General features: G+C 37.6%; 2 protein-coding genes across 8 annotated transcripts in view; both read right to left on the bottom strand.

Moving 5' to 3' along the window:
- The window catches only part of TASP1 (taspase 1), a 313,757-nt gene that overhangs the window by 103,690 nt on the left and 186,664 nt on the right, over positions 1 to 23,403 (bottom strand). For all 7 annotated transcript variants that reach the window (XR_005377556.1, XR_005377557.1, XM_038571594.1 and 4 more), the window contains one exon: positions 13,667 to 13,777. Coding sequence is in view for 5 of the 7 variants with exons in the window: in XM_038571594.1 (XP_038427522.1) it covers positions 13,667 to 13,777 (111 nt within the window). In the remaining 2 variants the exon portion in view is untranslated. The remainder of the gene's footprint in view (positions 1 to 13,666; positions 13,778 to 23,403) is intronic.
- LOC106557704 (60S ribosomal protein L23a-like) lies at positions 21,156 to 21,608 on the bottom strand (the record flags this gene model as incomplete). Its single annotated transcript, XM_038571597.1, has 1 exon — positions 21,156 to 21,608. A coding segment is annotated over exon 1 (453 nt), but the record flags the coding sequence as incomplete, so codon positions are not given.

The raw sequence follows: 23,403 nt of genomic DNA, 5'->3' as shown, positions 1-23,403 counted from the left end.
GATTCGGCTTGCTAGTATTTAAATGAGGATTTTCACATCTATGTTCATCAGAGATATTGGTCTGTTGTTCTCTTGTAGTGCTTTATCTTTATGTTTTTGTATCAGGTAACATAGGCCTCATAGATGAACTTGGAAGTTTTCCTTCCTTTTCTATTTTTTTGGAATAATTTGAGAAGAATAGGTATTAATGCTTCTTTAAACGTTTAGTAGAATTCACCTGTGAAGCCATCTGGACCTGGACCTGGATCTTTGTTTACTGATTGATTGATTGATTGATTACTGATTCAACTGAATATACCGATTCAATTTCATTGCTGATAATTGATGTGTTCAAATTTTCTATTTCTTCCTGATTCAGTGTTGGTAATTCATATGTTTCCAGGAATTTATCCATTTCTTCTAGGTTGTCTAATTTGTTCCCATATAATTTTTCATAATGTTCTCTTGTAATCCTTTTTATTTCTGTGGTGTCATTTATTTCTCCTCTTTCGTTTCTGATTTTGAGTCCTCTCTCTCCATCTTTTTTTTTTTTTCGTTTTTGTTTTTGTTTTTAAAGTGGGCTCCAGGAACACCTGGGTGGCTCAATGGTTAAGTGTCTGCCTTTGGCTCAGGGCATGACCCCCAGTCTGGGGATAAGTCCTGCATCAGGCTCCCTGCAAGGACCCTGTTTCTCCCTCTATGTCTCTGCCTCTCATGAATAAATAAATAAAATCTTAAAAAATAAATAAACAAACTAGGCTCCATACCCAGCATGGAGTTCAGTGCAGGGCTTGAACTCATGACTCTGAGATCAAGACCTAAGCTAAGATCAAGAGTCAGATGCTCAACCAACTAAGCCACCCTGGCACCCTCTCCCTCTTTTCTGATTAATCTGGCTAATGATTTATCAATTTTGTTGATCTTTTCAAAGAACCAGCTCCTACTTTCATTGATCTGTTCTATTGTTGTTGCTGTTGTTTTTAGTTTATATTTCACTTATTTCTGCTCTAATATTTATTATTTATTTCCTCCTATGGGCTTCGGGTTTCATCGGTTCTTCTTTTTCTAGCTCCTCTAGGTGTAAGGTTAGGTTGTTTATTTAAGATTTTTCTTGCTTCTTGAGGTAGATCGGTATTGCTATAACCTTCCTTCTTAAAACAGCTTTTGCTGCATTGCAAACATTTGGACTATTGTATTTTCATTTTCATATATCTCCATGTAATTTTTTTATTTCTTCTTTGATTTCTTGAGTGACCCATTCATTGTTTACTAGCATGTTATTTAACCTCCATGTTTTTGTTCTCTTTCTAGATTTTTTTTCTTATGGTTGATTTCTAGTTTCACAGCATTCTAGGCAGAAGAAATGAATGGAATGAATTCAATCTCTTTGAATATGTTGAGAATTGTTTTGTGGGCTAATATATGATATATTCTGGAGAATGTGCACTTGAAAAGAATGTGTACTCTGCTGTTTTAGGATGGAGTATTCTGAGTATATTGGTTAAATCCACCTGGTCCAATGTGTCATTCAAAGCCACTGTTTCCTTATTGATTTTCTGTTTGGATGATGTTCTGTTTGGACAAATGTCCACTGAAGTAAGTGGGGTGCTAAAGTCCTCTATTAGTATTATATTATTACTGATTAGTTCCTTTATGTTTATTATTTTAACTGCTTTAGGTATTTGGGTGTTCCCGTGTGGTGGCATAAATATTTATAATTGTTCTATCTTCCTGCTGGTTTCTCCCCTTAATGATTATAGAGTATCTTTCTTTGTCTCTTATTACAGTTTTGTTTTAAAGTCTATTTTGGCGTATGGGACACCTGGGTGGCTCAGCGGTTGAGTGTCTGCCTTTGGCTCAGGGCGTGATCCCAGGATCTTGGATCAAGTCCCACATCAGGCTCCTTGCAGGGAGCCTGCTTCTCCCTCTGCCTATGTCTCTGCCTTTCTCTGTGTGTCTCTCATGAATAAATAGATAAAATCATTTTTAAAAAGTCTATTTTGGCCTAAGGGCACCTGGGTGGCTCAGTTGGTTAAGTGTCTGACTCTTGATTTCAGCTTAGGTCATGATCTTGGGGTCATGGAATTGAGTCTCCCTCTCCCTCTCCCACTGCCTCTCTCCCTCATCAATGCTTTCTTCACAAAAAAAAAGTCTATTTTGTCCTTCTCTATTCATTCACTTTCAATCTATATGAGCCTTTAGGTCTGAAATGGGTCTCTTGTAGACAGTATATAGATGGATCTTGTTTTTATTTTAATCCATTCCATCACCTATGTCTTTTGATTGGAGTGTTTAGTCCATACAAAATGATTACTGTTAGGTATGCATTTATTACCATTTTGCTACTTGTTCTATAGTTGCTTTTGTAACTTTTCTCTGTCCCTTTCTTCTCTTGCTCTCTTCTCTTGCAATTAGTTGGCGTTTTTTAGTGATATACTTGGATTCCTTTGTCTTCTGTTTTTACATACCTATTACTAGTTTTTGTTTTTTGGTTACCTTTTGGTTTATATATAACATCTTCTACATTTTGGAGTCTATATTAAGTTGATGGGCACTTAAGTTTGAACTCATTATTTACTCCTCTCCTTCCCACATTTTAGGTATATGGTTTCATACTTTACATCCTTTTATTTTGTGAGTCCCTTGACTGATTTTTACAGATATACTTATTTTTACCATTTTTATGCTTCGTACTTTTCTTACTCTTGCTTATGGTCTTTCCTTTCAACTCAAAGAGTCCCCTTTAATATTTCTTGTTAAGCTGGCTTAATACTCACGAACTCCTTTAACTTTTGTTTGTCTGGGAAACCATCTCTCCTTCTATTCTGAATGACAGCTTTGCTGAAGAGTATTCTTGGCTGCAGACTGTTTCCTTTCAGCCCTTTGAATATATCATGTTACTCCTTTCTGGCCTGCAAAGTTTCTGTTAAAAATCAGCTGATAGCCTCAATGGAGGTTTCCCTTGTTTCTAACTGCTTTCTTTTCTCTTGCTGCTTTTAAAATTCTCACTTAACACTACTTTTTGCTATCTTAATTACTGTATGTCTTGGTGTGGACCTCCTTGGCTTGATTTTGTTGGGGGGCGGGGGGGGGGGCATCTCTATATGTCCTGGATCTGGATTTCTCCTTCCTTCCCCAGATTCAGAAATTTTCAGCTATTATTTCTTCAAATAAATTTTCTGTCCTCTCTTCTTTCTCTTCTCCTTCTGGGATCCCAATAACATGAATGTTATTAGACTTGATGGTGTTATTGAGTTGTTTGGGGGCCTTTTTAAACAGTGAAGCCATCAGTAAAAGCACAAAAATATGAAAAATGTGGCATCAAACAGGCTACAAAAAGGACACTTCTTTACAGTTATGAAAGCTGAGACATGAAGGCAGAGCATCACCTTGTTCACCTCAGCTGAGAATGTGCATGTCAGGTGACTCAAATTTTTCATCACTCTGCATGTGCCTAAAAATGACTGTGAAAGTGCTGGGAGTCCTAATTTTGAAATTACAAATAAGTTTCAGCAAATAGGAAAATTAGTAAATTTGAAATCTGTAAATAATGAAAACAGACTATAGTTACTAAAATGACATACTCTTTGATCTAGTAATTCTACTTCTGGGTAATTACAGATATGCTTTTATATATATGAAATGACATATTTACAAAGATATTCATTGAAGTAGTTTTAATTAGGAAGAAACTGGAAATAGTTAAGTTGCCTATTGGTGGGAGTATACTATATACCATAGTATATAAATAACGATGGTACTCTAGACAGTCGAATACTATGCAACAATTAAAAACAAAGGAAGAAGCTCTACTTGGTAGATATGGAACCACCTACACTGAATATTTTTCAAACTTTCTGACCATGAACCACAATATAACCAAACAAAATTTAAAAGTCTCACACATTGTCACTTAGTAAACATATTTCTATATAAGTGAAATTTCACAAAATAAAACCTACCCTTGGGCAGCCAGGCTGGCTCAGCAGTTTAGTGCCTGCCTTCAGCCCAGGGCGTGATCCTGGAGACCCAGGACTGAGTCCTACATCAGGCTCCCTGCATGGAGCCTGCTTCTCCCTCTGCCTGTGTCTCTGCCTCTCTCTCTGTGTCTCTCATGAATAAATAAATAAAATCTCAAATAAATAAACAAACAAACAAACAAACCTACCCTTTTACTTACCATGCATTAGTTTATACTATTGGATTGTTTATATTCTATCCACTGTATTTAAAGGATTCTGCACATGACTCACTAAATTGACGTTAGACCTCATTAATACAACATGCTTCCGTTTGAAAAAATACTGATTTACAAGATACATAGTTTATCTAACATAAAAGGCAAGGTAGAAGGGCACCATGGATGAATACATTTATAAATACACAGTATCTCTCAGGAAAAATATTTTAGGAACTGGCAACAGTAGTTGCGCTACTATAAAGAGAACTGGTTGGTTAAGGGAGTTTAATGGAGAACAACCTATTTTTCACCATATATCCTTTCCTGAAACTTCTGAATTTTGTGTTATTTTGGTTTATTTCCTATTTTTTAAAAATGCCCCTAGGAATCTCAATTACCCTTTTAACCTATGTTATCAAGAAGAATTAATTTCTTCCCTATTTAGATTATGACATTCTGAACTTCTGAAATTTGATGTAATGAGATGTTACCATATATTTTTAATTATCCCTCATGAGAATGCTTTATTATGATGTGAAATGATCTAATGCTTTCAAATTGTTTCATGTCTTGTGACTACCTAAAATATACCAGATCTTATAAAGGGCCACAATTTTATTAAGACCCTACATAAATTTACACTGGACACATTTATTTAAGGCAAAGCCCGTTGTGTTTAAAGATCAATTAAAACAAACAAAAAAAATTATTCCCATTACAAATTTAAAAATTCTAAAACCACTATGAGTTTTTAAAAATGAGTAGAAAACATTTGTTGTCTCAAGGGCAGTTTATCTCACAAACTTTTATAACTGTCTAATTAAATCCTAAATTATACTTAAAACCTGGCAAACGATAGTACAAAATTAGCTCAAATATAGTTACACAAAGGCAAAAAAAAAAAATGAGTAGCATTTCTTATCATGAGTGACATCTAAGTCTATAATTGATTTCTTGATTTTAGGGATTAAATTTGAAATTGTTTCATACATCTAAAATGGAAATTTACATTAAGAGTATTAAGATATGATCCTAATAATAATACAGCAAACTGGGCAGGTGTTATATCATGATACTGGGATTTTTCCTGTGTGATTATCCCACGTAGAGAATCATGAACTGAAGCAACATATAGGATAAATGAATGGTCTGGAGTGACATGTCTGAGCCTGTGAAAGTGTATGTTTCTTTGGCAGTGGCTGGTGACTGTTTACACCTCAACTACTAATTTGAAAAGCCTGTGTTTTAGAAAGCCAAAGCCCAATGGGCACCTGCATGGCTCAGTCAATTGAGCATTCAACTCTGGTTTCAGCTCAGGTTATGATCCCCAGGTCTTGGGATCTAGGCAAGCATTGAGCTCTGCACTCAGTGGGGAGTCTACTCAAGATTCTCTCTTCCTCTTCCCCCTCCTCCCCATTCACTCTGTCTCTAAAATAAATAGATTTTTTTTTTTTTAAAAGAAAGAATGAAAGCCAAAGCCCAGGTACTGTGGAGCTACTGAAAATGACCAGACTATTAAAAGATCTCTATCAGAAAACTTTAAGAACACACAAAGCCATGCTAAAATAGATTCCTAAACATGTGAAAGATAGTCATAGAGATTTGGTAAGTTTCTCTATCAAGTGACTTCACAACACATCATATCACATAAATGTGATGTGGAAAAAAGCCATCAATACCAACTCTGTTCCAGTGCCAGAGAATGGCTTACATAAGATGTGTTGTGCTATGCTCCTCAAGAAAGACATGTTAGAGGTCCCTGGATGGCTCAGTCCTTTGAGCATACAATTTTGTTCCTGGCTCAGGTCGTGATCTCAGGGTTGTAAGATCGAGCCCCACATCAGGCTCCACACTCAGTACTAAGTCTGCTTGTCTCTCTCCCTGTGCTCCTCCTCCTGCTCTCTCTTGCTGTCTCTCAAATAAACAAAATCTTCAAAAAAAAAAAAATCACAGGCTAATGGTATTACAGGCACATCGAAATGGATTTGCACATAATCTTAGAGGCTAGCCTTTGTGGAAAGTTGCATTTAATACATTAAATGCATTAAATAAATTTACCTACAAGTATAATGCTCAAGAGTGGTTCTACTTTTTAGTCTTGGTGTCCTTCCACTATATAAGATAGCCTTCAGCCCCTACGCAAGGCTTTGGCTCCTGGTGACATTTAAATCACCATCTTCACCAGTTAATATTAGAGCTACAAAATTTCTTTACTAGGGTTGCAAGCAAGTTTTCTCTACCAAGTGGATTCTCTTCTCTAACCAGAGAAGCTCTCAGCCACCCCTTAAAAAAAAAAATTGTTGTTCTCCAATTGTTGTTAACAACCCCCAGCTGCACTGGCTCCTGCACCCATTTAAATCCCCTCTGCCTGGCTTCACATCCAGACTTTCTTGCAAGGAAAACAGAACTTTAAAATCAGAACCATCTTGGGCTGGGCAGTTGCCAAGTCAGCTGCTGCTCCTTAGAATTAGGTGGAATGACTTACCCTTGGACGTTTTGCACAGTGCTTTAAGTTACATCTTACTAAATAAAGATAAGCTCATTTTTAAAAAAAGATGTTATTTATTCATTTGAGACAGACAGAGAGAGAGAGCATGTGCAGGAGGAGAGGAAGGGAGAGAAGAAGCAGACTCCCCACTGAGCGGGGAGCCAGACATGGGACTCGATCCCAGGGCCTGGAGATCACAACCTGAGCCAAAGGCAGACATTCAACCATCTGAGCCACCCGGGCACCCCGATAAGCTCATTTTTAAAATGGGAAGAATGAGGAATTGTAAATAGAAGAGCCACCTCTTATCTCTGTAGTTTTCCCCTGTGGTTAAGTTCTTTATAACCGAGAATGGAGTTTATACAGGGATGCTTTACTGTCCTAACACAGAATCCTTAGGATTCACATCTCGTATGTTCTACTGTGGCCATGAAGTAGCTCTGAGTTGGTTCACCTCTTTGAAAAACTTTCACCACTAAACTGTTTCAGAAGGGATGGAGTTATAGAATCCCAGTTATACTTAGTTATACTAAGCCAAGAAAATAACTATTTTCTCTTTCCAAGGCTCGCTCTGATTTGTTCAAGACTAAAGGATGCTGACTGAAAAGGGAGAGAGGGATGTGGGTCAAATAGTAATTCAGTTCTCTTCCTTTTTTATCTTTTGTTTATTTATTTGTAGATTTATTTATTTGAGAGAGTGTGTGCATGAGCAGGGGGAAGGGACAGAGGGAGAGAGAGAATCTCAAGCAGACTCCCCACTGGCAGACCAGTGTGGGGCTCGATCCCATGACCCGAGCCAAAATCAAGAGTCGGATGCTTAACCGACTGAGCCACTCAGGCACCCTTTTTTATCATTTTATTGTATTAGAAACCACTGGAAATAGGGGCCACTGGCTGGAACATGAAAGTTCTCTGCTGAACAGAAAAGCATTCAGTGAAACAAATTTTTATTGAAACATGATTTCATTCATTCAACAAATATTTTTTTAGGATTTATTTCATGCTAAAATGATCTCTATTACCCTTTGAGCAGATGAAAATTGACTATAAAATTTGTCAAAATGTTTTTCTGAGAGTTTTAGGAGAACCACAGTAATAGGAATTACATAATCACTAGAATTCAACCCATAAATCTTTGTATTCTTTATATCAAATGGAAAATTTTGTGGCCCAAATAAAAATACTACATAGTTAGATTATAGCTAGAACTAATACTTCTTACAATGGACAAAAAAATTACAGATAAACATCTATTTCTAATTTTTAAAAAGTACATTAGTAATATTTAAGGGTAAAAAAAGTTCTTTTATAAAGCAAACAAAGCAAATTATACCATTTGTAATCAACATCTTTTTGTTTTAAAAAACAACTAATTGGGCAGCCCGGGTGGCTCAGCGGTTTAGTGCTGCCTTAAGCCCAGGCCGAGATCCTGGAGACCCGGGATTGAGTCCCACGTCAGGCTCCCTGCATGGAGCCTGCTTCTCCCTCTGCCTGTGTCTCTGCGCCTCTCTGTGTGTGTGTGTCTCTCATGAATAAATAAATAAAATCTTAAAAAAAAATAAAAAAACAATTGTGAAAAATATAAATCTCAGAACACTACCTCAATAGATTAATGCAACCTGTTGTTGAAAAGTTTAAATATCGCATCTGCCTATTTACCTTGCATTTAAGAATAACTACTTAATTTGCTTCTTTCCATCTGATACTTAAATAAGAACCAAAATGCCAGCCTCTATTTTAAGGCTACAGTAAAGATGTAACAATTCCAAAGCATTGCTGAGACACTAAAAAAATATGCTTCTCCCCATCTCCCCGGGTGTTGTATGGAATGCTGTACACCTGAAACTAATATTATATTGTATGCTAACTAATTGGATCTTAAATAAAAATTTAAAAAGAAATGTTTCCAACCGTGACACTAGATGCTCTTATAGAACAAAGTTATTAACATCAGATAAACATCCATCAGTATCTCTTTTCCCACTACCAGCCTAATAGCTAATTTGCTCTCTCTCTGAGAGTTATTTTTATGATCACGTGAGCCCAACAGAATGCCTAGTCATAAGTGCTCATAGCGGCATGTGCCATGAAATGGAAATCAGTGATACTGCTGGGGCCCCCAGAATGAAGCTCCTTTGAAGTGCATGTGTTTATGTGTGCTTGCCAAATTTTTAATGTCAGTAAAACCAAAAGGCGGTTTGGAATTTTAACTTACAGTAAAATGACCTTTTATCTTTTTAATGTTCCAGAAAACATCAACTCAATCTAACATTTTTTTTAACTATAGCATGTTTTGGTAACCGTGACAAGAAGAGCACTTGATAAAGAACTTTGCCTGTTCTATAAAAGGTGGGAGGGAATGCCACCTTTAATTTTAACTGGCAAGTGAAAAATAGTTTAGTTTGATAGATGTAAGTCTAAAATGATAGAATGATTATTCTTTCAAGTAATTATGTAAGAAACTGCAAAAATTCTCACAGAAGAAATCATATAACATACTATTTACATAAAGTCAGGCCCACATGGGGGCTTCAAAGATATGGATAATGGGCAATTTCTTAAGCTGGGTGGCAGGTCCACAGGTGTTCATTTTATTATTATTCTTTATAACTTACAAATTTATTACATTCTTTTAAAAATATATGAAACATTTCATAGTTAAGATGAAAAACAGGGAAAAAAGAGGTAGCTGGACAATTAGAAGCAAGATCATGTACAACACTTAATTATCAGCATAATGAACATATTCCTGGATAGTAAGGAACCTGGAGTTATTCTCTGAGTAAGGTGAGGGTAACTTAATGGAGGAGTAACAATTACCAGATGTGTTCATCAGATGATCAGGCTCTGGCTGGACTATGCACCTCAAATCTTTTTAGGATGAAGGACCCCCAACAGTGGCACAGAGGCCACTGGCTAAACACAGCTTTTTTGCCCCTAAGAGCCCTTATGCTCCCTATTCTGAATTGCTTAAGATTTTCCTTAAATTTATGGAGTCTGTTTCTCATTGATCCCCATACTCACTGCTTCTCAGTAACCATCCTAAGGCAGGGACCCTGAACTTCATTCACAAGGTCTGTCAGGCTCCCAACAGCACTGCAAGGGCAAGTTGTAAGGAGAGAAATGCACCCATATATATAGTAAGATTGGCTGCTTAGGCCATACATTTGCATATATTCTAATTACTTGTTTCCAATTGCAAGTTTAAAACAGAAAAAGATTCATTTTTTTCCCCCACTGGGAGGTTTGATGTGCCTTTGTTTACACAATTATTAACCATATTATGTATTATATACAGCAGCCTCAATAAAGCACTTCTGTACAGGCCTGGAAAGCGTATGTAATTGTACTTTAGCAGGTAAAATATATATTGGGGTTTTTTTTCCCTCTAAAAGCAGAGAGAAAATTAATTCTTTTCAGCTGTTTCACTCCAGAGAGAAGCATTTGCTTTGTGTTAAAGCAGTGATTTGTAGGCTGGGCTTTGCCAGCATCTCATGATCTGAGGAGTGGGAGGTGGAGGGATGGGTGTTGCAAACACATTCACATCCAAACTGTCCTTTTTACAAGGCTGTTTGCAGAGGCTATCTTCTGCAATTCATTTCAACTGTCTCCAAATCTTCTTGTTCCCGGACACTCATCATTATCCAACATTTCCGAGCCATACTGATTTGTGGTTTTATTTTGTTTCTGTTTTTTCAGAGCTTATAAGGATACTTTTTGTGACATTTCATTTTTCTGGAAGAGTATCAATTTAAAATTTCTGCTAAATAATCAATAACAAAATTCCATTTGACACTTAATTCACTCACCTAATAACTAATGGAGCCTATTATGGAGGTTGGTACAAGAACAATAATTGCCCTCAGAGACTCCTTACTCTGGGAAACGAAAAAGGGGTGGTGGAAAGGGAGGTGGGCAGGGGGGGGGATGGGGTGACCAGGTGACAGGCACTGAGGGGGGCACTTGACGGGATGAGCATTGGGTGTTATGCTATATGTTGGCAAATCGAACTCCAATAAAAAAATATACAAAAAAAAGAAAGAAAGGTATTTCCTTTCTGATCAAACTTTTCATTACAAAAAAAAAAAAAAAAAAATACTTGCCCTCAAATGGTTCACAATCCATTGGTCCACACCAATCCAATGGTGGTGTGATTCTCAGCGGCAGTGGAATTCTGATATTTGGAAAGATACTTTAAACCCCTGGATCCGTCATGTGAGTCACTGGGTCTCAAAGATCTGTGATCTATTCCAGTCAAATAATTGGGCTCAGAAAAAAGCTTAAGAGGTGCTGGCCTAGAGGGAAGGACAGACACTTTAACACATGTCTAGGATGTGTCATGGCAAGTGTTACAAGGGATGCCAATTGCATGTTGCCAAAAAAAAGCACAAGGAAGGAACAAATCACCTGGGGAAAGGGTTTCCAAAGGATCCCATTAAGATTCATATCTGTCCTGGGTCTTTAAAGAAGGAATATAATTGGCCCAAGGCATTCCAAGAACAGGTAAAAGCATGTGAAAGTTACTGGGGGGAGGAGACAGGACCCTCTGGATGAAGACCAAGAAATTTTGAGTGGCCAGAACTGGGGGTGTTGAGGCTGTGCAGAGGAAAAGGACTAACTGGAAATGACAATGAAAGCATGTTCTGGTGTTAGATCTGGGGAGGACTTTCCCATCGAGTCAAGTAGTTCCCATCTATCTTCTAGGGAAATGACCAGCAGAGGCAGGAGTATGTATGCATCCTCAAGAGAAAAAATGAAAACAGGGAGTGACAGTAAGAGATCTAGATTTTGTCTTCAACACACAGAGAAAGTTATTTGACATTTAGCTTAGACATATAGTAAACGAATTACATATACTTATGTGGCCCTTCTTTTGACCACTATCCCTCTGATCTTGGGATTGGTCTCTCTAAGTCACAATTAGGTCAGGTTCTCATTTTTGCCCTTTCTGCTTCAGTGCGGGCTGCTTCTCTCCTGACTGCCCATTTCTGAGCCCACATTTAGGTTCTCTGGGCTAGCTACAGATGTGTTATTGCAAGAAAAGTCTGGTGACTGTATGGAGGTGGGAGAAGAATAGAGGTAAGGCAGCTAATAAGATGCTCTAGAAAAGAGTGACTAGGGATTGCAAAGTAGGAGGGCACTGATCTCATTTGTCTCATAGGATTCCAAAGAAAAAAACCAGAATCCACTTATGCAATCTGATAGTCTCAGCTGCCTTAAGATGCAAGAGAGCACCTTGATTTGTTATTGTAGCTCTTTAGACAAACTAGAGGCCCATTCAGCAGTGAGAGGATTTAAAAGGTTTGTTAGCCAATTACTTTGGCATAAATTACCCCAAAAGGTAGTGGTTTAAAACTATCTGTTTCTGTGGGTGAGGAATTCAGGAGTAGCTTTGTTGGATGATTCTTGTTCATAGACCTATACTCTCCCTAATGAGATACAGCCAAGAAATCTACGTAAGGCTACAGTCATCTGAAAGTTCATTCAGAACTAAGGCTATTGGCAAGAAGCCCTAGTACCTTGCTGCGTATTGGAAGGCGGTCACAGTTTTTCGCCATGTGGACCTCTCCATAGTGCTGCCTCACTGTCCATACAACATGGCAGCTGGTCTTTCTGAGAGTAAGAAAGCAAGACCTTTTTTGATCTAGCCTCAGAAGTCACACACATAAGAAATGCTTGGTTTTCTAATTTACAGACTCAACTTGTACTACAGCAATTCACAAGAATCATACAATACACATCAGGCACCACCCATGCCTTCTGTAAGAAAAATTTATACAAAGGGTCAAACTATCACAGTTCCTAGGGATGATCTATAACACTTATATTTAAAAAAATGCTTAGGGAAGAATGGATAAATACACAGCAGTGTATCTGTATAATGGAATACCACACAGCAATGAAAATGAATGACTGCCACATGTAACATGGTTAAATCTAACAGGCTTCACACTGGCTGAACATACCAGATACATATAATACATATTCTATGATTCCATTTATATAAAATACAAATCCAAGCGAAACTAATCATGGTGTTAGAAGTCAGCATAGTGGTTCATTTTGGAGAGGTAAAGAATAGAGGTGGTTACCAGGGAGAGTTTGGGGGTTGTAGTAAAGTTCTAGCTCTTATCTGTGTGCTGGTTACTTGGTGGGTTCAGTTTATAATTATTTATCAAGCAGTTGCTATTATAATGTGTATTTTTCTGAATGTATATATAATTAGTTAAAAAGTCAATTAAAAATAACATATAAGGTCCCCTCCTAGCTTATGTGGTACCCTTATGCAAATTTTTAAAAAATGTTCCCTCTGGATGAATGGATGAGAAAAAAGCACCCCAGTGGCACAGGTTCATGCCTTGAGAAATGAAGGACCAGCTGGTTTTAACCCCAGTGGTACACATGGCTAGACACAAAACCACACATCTGGATGGACATCTGCAAATCTGAAAAACACTCACTTGACCCTTCTTCACCACAGCTTTCTGAGGAAGGCAGGACGGATACCCTTATTTTATAGAAAAGAACATGGCATGGAACAGTACAACAGAGGCACAAAGGCGTCATAGCTAATGAGCGATGGAACCAGAACAGACTCCTGACCAGCACCTCTTCACAGGGTTCTGATTCCATGTGGGGAGGGGGAATAGGAAGAAGCTTCTTTCTGTTGGTTATCATGAATGTTGTTATGGGTCAACTCAAATGCTTTGTGGAATACGGCAAGGAACACGGTCTGATGTTCTTAATATTGGGCTAATATTAGTAAATGTTCTAATATTAGTAAAGGTCCTAGGCTATAAGCCCATTTGAAAAATATGTTTTAAGTATCCACTTAAAAATGAATATTCATCTTTTACATGTTTACCTATGTGAAAAGATCAGTAGAACAGACATGTTTAGATAGCAATAGAGCATTTCTGGCCTTCCCATAGATTTACATTATTAACTTAAGAATATAATTATTTCCATGTCTTGAAAAAAAAGGAGAAATACACACATAAGGTATATGTCCAGCTTACCTAGAAGTGTCTGCTTATCTTGGGAGGAGTCAGACTCTGCAGAACATCTGCAAGTTCGGAGAACAATCACTCCTCCAAGCACACCATCCTCACTGGCCAGGAAAGGTGAACCTAGGCAGAAATGGCAAATGGTCATTTTTTTCAGTGAATTCTACTTTTTTCATTTTCAATTTTCATTTGATTACAGGAACAAAAATGTGGCATGAATAAGATCTTGAAAGATGCCCATTTTCTGACAATCACTGTTGTTCGTACCTTGTATAGGCTTGATGGTAAAAGCAGGCTTATGCCTGAACAGGAGCCATTTGGCAAAGACAATCCCAGATGCCGCCAAGAAGACTTGAGTGGGGGGTGGAGTGTGCATTACACTCAGAATGGAATTGGAAACACTACCAGATTAAAGGACGAAAACACAAATACAGGAAAAAATGCTCAGCAAGTCTCTTTGATCAGTTCTTAGGGATCACTTACCAGGCTCTCCCTGCTGTCAGGAGCATGCCACCAAAAGCTTTGATTTACTACCTTAAATTCAATTTTAAACAATAAGCCACAAACTTTATTACAAACATTTAAAAATGATCCTGATGGTTTACACAAATAAGGGTGAAACTGTATTTCTATTATGAGAGTCTGGTGGTTAGAAACAACCAGGCCCCTTTAGGATCCCACACACTGAACCATTGTGAGCATTTCAAGAACACTACATTTTAAAACCCCTCATTTTTTCTCCCCAAGGACATCTTCTTCGAACATCTGGCATAGCAAGTAAGCACGTGGGGAACAAATGCAAAATTAACCCAAGTACTATCAAAGAAAGTAGTAAAAATAAAAACCAACCAAATTGGATTTGAGGAAGCTTCTGGTTAAACTTAGTAGATTAAACACATATATTTATCTCCGCTCCTTCCAAAGGCATGGCCCAATGAGGACAGAGAGAAATGCAAACAAGAAAAAAATTGACCTTTTAGAAAATGAATAGAAAATAGACATTAGTTGGCTCACCTAGTAAGCTGAAAAAAAGCTGAAACCTAAGCTTTCATGGAGGAACAGGGTTGAAATTAGGGGGCAGGGGCACCTATAAGAAATCATCCAGTTTTGTCATGAAACCCAAAAGGAATCAGAAATTGGAAGCTTCACGTTCTCTGAAGGCAGGGATTCAGGGTGGGACTAAAATGAAGATGGTTGGTTTAGAGTATCCAAAAAGACCCTCTACACCAGGTGTCAGTAAGCTATGACTTGTTTGGTTTACAACCTGTTTTTGTAATGTCTAAAACTAAGAGTGTTTATTTTTCAATTTAAAGGGATATATATATATATATATATATATTTTTTTTTTTTTTTTAATGACGAGAAGGAGAATATGTAGTAGAGACCATGATATAGCCCAAAAAGTCTAAAATCTTTACTTTCCAGCCCTTTAAAGAAATAGTTGGCCAACTCCTAATCTAAAGCCTCAGATTTCTGCATGGAGAGAAAGTTACTTCTTCCTAACCCAGGAGATGCCAGGATATTTACTCTCTAGAGAGGATGAACCAGAGGAACTTGAGTCTTGGAGGCATCAGATTTAGTACAAGGCAGGAGAGAGGCTCCACAGTGAATATAGGAAGTGGAAGTCTTAATGCTAAACAGTGAAATAACCAGCTCCTTTACCCACAGGCTCCCAGAATACAAGAAGTCAGGCTGATATCCTCCAAACAAAATATTGGATAATTCCTTTTCAGCCACACAACCAGCTCAAGAATAAAGACCTACCTGAGAGACCCTAAGAAAAATTTGCCTTATGGTAAGGGCTTCTAGATGACAAGTGTGACTCTTTCAGGTTTTCAGTTTAGCTTCTTGGTATTTAACTGTTAAACAGTATAGACAACCTAGGATTACAAGTTGTTTTAGTTAGGCCTCTAGAAAAGACAGAGACCAAAACAAAAAAGCAACACAGAGAACTTATGCAAATGACTGAGCAAAAGAAAAGTAACAGAGAGAGAGAGAGGGAGAGAGGGAGAGAGGGAGAGAGAGAGAGAGAGAAATCAGAACAACAGGCCAGAAGGTCCAATACCTGAATAATAGGAGTTTCAAAACAAGGGACTAGAAGAAATGAAATTTCAAAGAAATAATTCAAAAATAAAAAAGAATTGAAAGGTAAGTGCTTGGACTAAAAGTTTCATCAACCTCCCAGAACAATTCATGAAAAGAAAAAAAAGAGTGCCATGTACATATATCAAAATATTGAAGAAACAGAGAAAAGTCTACAAATTTCTAAGTGGGGAAAAAAAAGTCACCTGGAAAGCAAGGGGATCATAATAGCATCAGGCTTTTTTTTTTTTTAAGATTTTATTTATTTATTCATGAGAGAGAGAAAGAGACACAGGCAGAGGGAGAAACAGGCTCCATTCAGGGAGCCCAGCATGGGACTCAATCCTGGGTCTCCAGGATCATGCCCTGAGCCAAAAGCAGTGCTAAACTGCTGAGTCACCCGGGCTGCCCCCTCCCCTTTTTTTAAGATTTTGTTTATTTATTCATGAGAGACACACACTGGGGGGGGGGGGGCATGAGATTTTTCAATATAACACTGGAAACTAGAATATTAGAAGAAACCTTCAAAATGCTGAAGGAAAATTATTTCCAACCTAGAATTCTATACTAGGCTAAAATGTCAGTCAAGTGTGAAAACAGAATAAAGGTCTACAAAGTCTCAAAGAATTCACTTCCCACATTTTTCTCAGAAAGCTATAGGATGAACATGCCTTGGCAAAGTGAAGGAATAAGACACATAGGAAAAAGAAAATATGATCTGGAAACAGGGATCCAAAATAAGAGAACACAAAAAGATTCCCAGATGGCATGCAGCTTTGCAGGAGGCTTAGAGTGGACAGTCCAAATTGAAGCAGGAAGCCAAAGGAAGCTCAAAGATATATCCAAGGGAAAAAAAGTCAAACTTACAGAATATATGTTGGGTTTGAAATTATTTAGAGGAAATGTTCCAGATTTTGAGGGAAGTTTGACAATCAAGACTGACTGGTATTAAAAAACAAACAAAAAGAAACCTAAACAATAATGATGTAAATATTAACTACAGAAAAAATATGTAGCCCAGTTAGCAACAGCTAGGGTCAAAGATATAAGCTCGCAATACTGATGAGCTTAAATAAATAAATAAATAAATAAATAAATAAATAAATAAATAAATAAAAGTGGTGTGGGGTGGGGGGACATAATACACTGAAAGGAGGAATGGTACATGTAATATGTATAGGTTTGGGACTGGAAATAGAGGGAAATTAAATCCTTGCCTTCCCTGGTATAAATATGAAGATATCTTAATTTGATATACAAATAATATCCAAAATTGAAAGCTGAAGGAATAGTAGTACAAGTGTGTTATGTTGAATTACAGATTTAAGTTTTAAAAGAAATAGTTAATAAGAGTTAAAAGTAACAGCCTTAGGGGAGAGGAAGCTGGGGATTGTAATTGGAACAGGGAACTACTCATTTTCATTTTAAGTCTGGGGTATTTTTTGTCTTTTTAAACCACTTGTTTTGCCGTGCAAAGAAAACACAACACAAATTTAAACTGCGGGAATTGGACTAAATTTTTTAAAGAAGGGGGAAGGAGACGGGAACTTCACAGTCATTGAGAAACTCGTGCATCAGGACTTGGTTCTATGCTTTCATGTTCTATAGTTTAATTTTCAGAACCACCGAAGGGGGTCAGAGCAAATCTCCCAAAATGTGTCATTTTGGCATGTGGTCTGTTTTGACCTGAAGGCAATTGAGACCCTGTGGGCTCAAGAGAAAGTTTTTACCTCACCCTTAACTACCTAGAAGAACAGAAATTGGAGGTCTTTCCCAGAATTAGAATTATCACCAGGGATAAATTTTATCTGAATAACCCCTCTGTATGGCAGGGCAAATATCTAATTATAAACATCTGTTCTTCTTATTGCTTGTGAATTGCTCTCCTCCCCCTTGAAGCCTCAAGCCTTAGCTCAGCATGGCATAAATATCTCATTTTACCTTTCTGTCTTTGAACTCCTCAAGTATAAGTTGAGAAGTATAAGTTGTATGTATGAAATTAAATTTGATTTTCTCTTATAAATCAGTCTCACATCAATTTAATCCTTAAAGCAGCTGGAAGAACCTTTGAAGGATAGAGGAAAATATTTTCTCCCCAACACCACGTACTATGAACTATTTTTATGTTGTAGATGAAGAACCTAAGGTTCAGAGAGGTTCAATGCCTTGCCATAGTCATACTACAGTTGAGCTGAGTATATGGTTTTCCCTCATGTCTCTCTGAGCCCATAATCCTTGCTTGCTTTGCAGCAATGCCTCTCAGGGAACAGGAAACTCCAGATAAGTTCACATTCCAACTGCTGCTAGAAACTTCCACCCCACCAGCACTCAAACTATTGACACCTCTAGAATTGGTCCTTTCCCTACCAAATCCAGGAACTTCTCCTAGGTCCCTAACCACTCATCCAAGCTTAAAACGCTCTAACTCTCCCCTCTTTGATGACTCAACACATGAAACCATGTGAAATTCCAACAGTTTTCCCTATGACTGTACTTGTGCTAGGCTCTGCCCCTTCATTTCCACTGACAAGACCCTCAATGTACTCTCATTGTACTGAAAACATTGCAGTAGGCTCCCTGCTCCAGTCATTCAAATCTGTAAATTAATTAACTCAATAAATATGTACAATGTGCCAGGACTCTTCTAGGCACTGGGGATATAGCAATGAAAAAAAAAAATGAAGTCCTTGCTCACATCTAGTTGGACAGGTTAGGGGATAAGTAAACTTAAAAGTCAATAAAGAACTTCATGAAGTTCTTGATAAGCACTGTGAAGAAAACGAATCCTGGTAAAGGACAGAAGGTGTGACTCAATGCAGGGTCTATTTCACATCAACAATGAGGAAAATTCTCTTGTGTTAAGGAACTAACCATGTAAAGACCTGGGGGAAGAACATTCTAGGCAGATGAACAAGCAAAAGTAGAGACCTTAGGTGAGAAGGAACCTAGGTGTTCAAGAAATATAAGGAGATTAGAATGGTAAGAGCTGAGTGAAGGAGAGGGAAGAGAGGGCAGAACATGAACTCAGAGTGGCAAGGCCAGGTCACTTAGGGTTACAAAAGACCTTGTGGGTACATTAAGGAGTTTGGATTTTACTGCAAGTGTGATAAAAAGATTATGAAATCTTTAACATGACAATGATAGTTTTTGTTTGCACTTGCAAAAGGTTAATCTGTAGTATGGAATGGATTGGTAGGGCAAGCATGGAAGCAGCAAGTCACTAAAGAAGCTGCAGTTGCAGCCCAACTGACAAATAACAGTGGCTTAGGTGAGCCTGCTGGCAGTGGAGACTGTCAGTAGAAAGTGGGTCTGGGATATACTCTGCAAGTAGAACCAAAAGGGCTGTTCGTAGAATGAATATGGGGACATGGGAAACAGAGACATCAAAGTTTACTCTAATAAGAAATATGCACCCCAGCTATGATTACATCATAAACCATTCAAAAACTTTCAATGGCATTCAAGTGTCCACAGAACAATGTCCCAACACCTTAGCCTGGCATAGCCCTCCTCTCTCTTCGAAACCTTATCTCACTATTTATTTTTACACAAAAAATGCTTTAGCCAAATTGAACTTCCTGTATCCCATTTTTTTTCCAAGATTTCATCCTAGGCCCGTTGAACAGTTATGAACTGTTCTTCCTGAGTCCCTTTCTCTCCATGAACTGAATCTATCCTTCTGTGCCTTTTATACAGACACAGCTCTCTACAGTGAGGGTATTTCACCAGTAGAGTGCCTTTAGTGATTAATGAAATGCTCCCACTTATTCACTGCCTTCTCCTGATCTCCAATCTCCTCAACACACTGTACACACACACACACACACACACACACACACACACACTCCCACTAACATCACTGCAATGTGGCATTGAGGATGACAAGACAGGGTGTTAATGCAATGAAAGGTGATGGAGGCCCCAGGGCACCATGAAAGCTACATCAGAACTCCTCACTCTTAGTATGCATCCATTCAATAATTTAATGAAACAATGATTAGAATATATTTGAAGATTTCAAATTTTTCATGGAAAGTACTCAGATTTCATATTATCACTGTAATGTTTAAAAAATACTGACTCAGACAGAAGGCCTTGTTTTGAGTCTCGGGGCAGTAACTATGTCTTTCTACGAAAGACATATTTTTTTAAACATCTATGCTTCAGTTTTTTAGATTATAAATTATGGATATTAAAAGACATCTTTCTGGTTGTTGTAAGGACTGAATTATATATATGAACTCTGCAACCTCTGAAGAGTTATCTAAACATTTGGTGGTAATAACAATGATGGTAGGAAGACACTTCAGCATTTTGCTGGTTCTCAAAAATTGTCATGTTGAACAAGATCTATTACTGTACCTATTTGGTTAACCTTCCACAACAATCAGAACCAGTATTCAACTGATATTCAGTGGTGGTGATAGGGTATCAATTTTCATTCACCCTAATAAAATGTCCCTAACAGATTCTTTAAATATTCAAATGCAAAACTATTATGGAATAAAAGTATAATTATAGATGGTAAGAGAAATAGTTACTGTAATCAAATGTATGTAACCTGAATATTCATTTAAATTATAAACCCATACTGTAAACAAATGAGACATCTACTTACTAAATTTGTGCCATAATTTTTAAGGATGAAGAATTTGAACAAACTTGAAAGGAAAATCATTATAAGTATTAAAGTAGAGAATTTAATAGGAATATTAATCCATATTCTTTTGATTGCTAATACTAGAATCTTAATTAAAATGATCTTCAGTAAAAAGGAGGATTTGCTGGTTCATAAAATCCAATCGTAGGGATATGATGGGTTTTAGTAACAGCTGGAAATAGCTCTCTATGGATAGTAATACCCATCAATAGTTCCAGGCTATATTCCTGACAATTTTCACCACCAGGGACTACCTCTTTTTCAGTTTTAACATTCTCAGGGGGCATCAGTTGGATGTAAGAAAATTAAAAAACTTGACTAGCCTGGCTTTAGTCAGGGATTAAGCCTAGAACAATCAATTGTGACCAAGAGGCTAGTGGAGTGAAGTCATGGATAGACAGACAAATCCACAGAGGTCCAGAAAACACAAATGAATAGAACACTAGGCCACAGAACCAGGAAATAAGGATCCCATATCTGGTGCGGTCTACTTGAAATTAATCAAGCCACTTTATCTCTCTGAACTTTGCTTTCTTGTTTCATCTGAAAAATTGGGAAACTGGACAAATAATCTCTAATATTTCTACCAGTTCTAATAGGTAGGAGTATTTTCAGTTTTAGAGATTTATGTCTACCCACAGCAGCAACCAGCCATTACCTGATGCCAGCAAGACAAAACATTAAAGCTCCTTTTTTTTTATGGTGAAAAAATTTATATTTAGATTTATAGCCAGCTGGACTCAGTTTAGATGATCCCAATTTGTTGGCAACATCCAAAGCATCATAGTCAGGAGCCAGTCGAACATATGCTTTCTTCTCTCCATCAGGCCTGATCAAGGTGTTGACCTTGGCCACATCAATGTCATAGAGCTTCTTCACAGCCTGTTTGATCTGGTGCTTATTGGCCTTGACATCCACAATGAACACAACTGTGTTGTTGTCTTCTATTTTCTTCATGGCTGACTCAGTAGTTAAGGGGAACTTGATGATGGCATAGTGATCAAGCTTGTTTCTCCTGGGGGCGCTCTTTCGAGGATATTTGGGCTGCCTTCCGAGACACAGGGTCTTGGGTCGTTGGAATGCAGGTGACGTGCGGATCTTTTTTTTGTGACTGTGCACGGCTTTCAGCACCGCTTTCTTAGCTTTTAAAGCCTTTGCTTTGGCTTCGGCTTTGGGAGGGGCAGGGGCTTCCTTCTTCGCCTTTGGGGCCATCTTCATGAAAGGGCCATTAAAGCTCCTTTTGCAAAACCTGGTACAATGCTTCCTCTTCAACATGTGAGGACTTATCAAAGAGTGATTCCGTAGCCAGAAGGCAGCTGCTAGTGTTCCACCTTCTCATTACACTTAACAAAGAACCTCTGTCTTTCAAATACATTTCTGCACATCACTTTTTCTTTTTAAAGTGCATATGCCAAATCACTTGAACGTCATTTTCTCTTAGAGGAATTACACACGTATTGAGAAAAAGAATTGGAGAGAGACAAAGATGGCTTGAAGGTCAGATGAGCAAGAAAATGGAGGACTGAGAAATAATAATGCTCCCCTGCTGTAAACACATACCTCTAACTCTAAAAGAACAAGAGAGATTATTATAAATATTCTTTAAACATAAAAGTATATACTTCTTGGAAGACCAAGGATCTTTCTTCTAAAGATGCACTTGAGTTAGTCTTTTCTGGATCTGAAGTATAAGCAGAACGACATGAAGACTACATAACATAATTAGAGGAGCCGATCACTATGTTCAGAAGCATTAGCTCCATTAATGAAGTGCCACTACATTTTGCCTTTGAAAAGAAATCTACAAGATCATCGCCATCATCCTATTAGATGTATATTAACTGCACTCTATCATTTCCTGCTCCAACAAAAATCCTGATATAATGATTATTACTATATTCATTTGACAGATGAGAAACCAAATCAAAAGAGAAAAAATCTGATGCACAGGGTGGTAAATGACAGGCTTTCAGCAAACAAAGAGGAAGTGGGGATCACAACACTAACTGCTCACCCAGATCCTTGCACTACAAACCTTGAAGACTATTCCTATTCCATCTCTACCACAGTGCATGGTATCATCGTTATGTCCAGTTTTCTGGTGGTTTTTAAACATAGTTTTAAAGACTCTAATTCAAGTCTTTAAAAAGAAGAGTTGAATGTGGCCAATGACCCTTTTGAAGTACCTTATCTACCATAATTTGAAAGATAGAAAAAGTTAACCTGTTTCAGAACATAAAATTCCAAAGTATAATGAGAACCTAAACATATCAGAGAGACAGTCAGTCTGTGGATAAATTTATCGATTCTGCCCATAAATATTACAAGTAAGAAACCAAACTTAGAGCACCTGGGTGGCTAAGTTGGTTAAGTGTCTGCCTTCAACTCAGGTCATGATCCCAGGGTCCTGAGATTGAGGTCCACATTGGGCTCCCTGCTCAGCCAGGAATCTGTTTTTCCCTCTCCTTCTGCAACACGCCCCCCCCCCCCCCACACACACACACACAACTGATGCTCTCTCACTTCCTCTTTCTCAAATAAATAAAATCTTAAAAAAAAAATAAACCAAATTGAATCCATTAAAAAGCTTCTGTTCCTTGGTTTAACCAATCACAGAATATAGTCATCTAATACAGCCCTAAAAATAAGAGTTTTTGGGGTTGTTTTTTTTTTTTTTAAGTTTGACATGGGGTCTCTGTTCTCAAGAGAGTAATTTAGCTAAGGAGAAAGACAATACACTTCAGAAATCATACCCACAGTCATAAAATAAGTAAGTAAGTCATGGGTCTATAATGTACAACATGGGGATCACAGTTAATAATATTATATTATATATTTGAAGTTGCCCAGAGTAAGCCTTAAAAGAAAAAAATTATAACTATATATGGTGACAGATGTTAACTAGGCTTATTACAGACATAATTTTGTAATATATATAATCAAATCAGTATGTTACACACCCAAAACTAATATAATGTTATATGTCAATTATACTTCATTAAAAAAT

The sequence above is a fragment of the Canis lupus genome, chromosome 24 (genome assembly GCF_011100685.1).
Source record: "Canis lupus familiaris isolate Mischka breed German Shepherd chromosome 24, alternate assembly UU_Cfam_GSD_1.0, whole genome shotgun sequence".
Lineage (NCBI taxonomy): Eukaryota > Metazoa > Chordata > Mammalia > Carnivora > Canidae > Canis > Canis lupus.
The sequence above is the reverse complement of the archived record's forward strand: the minus strand, read 5'-3'. Positions and strand labels throughout refer to the sequence as shown.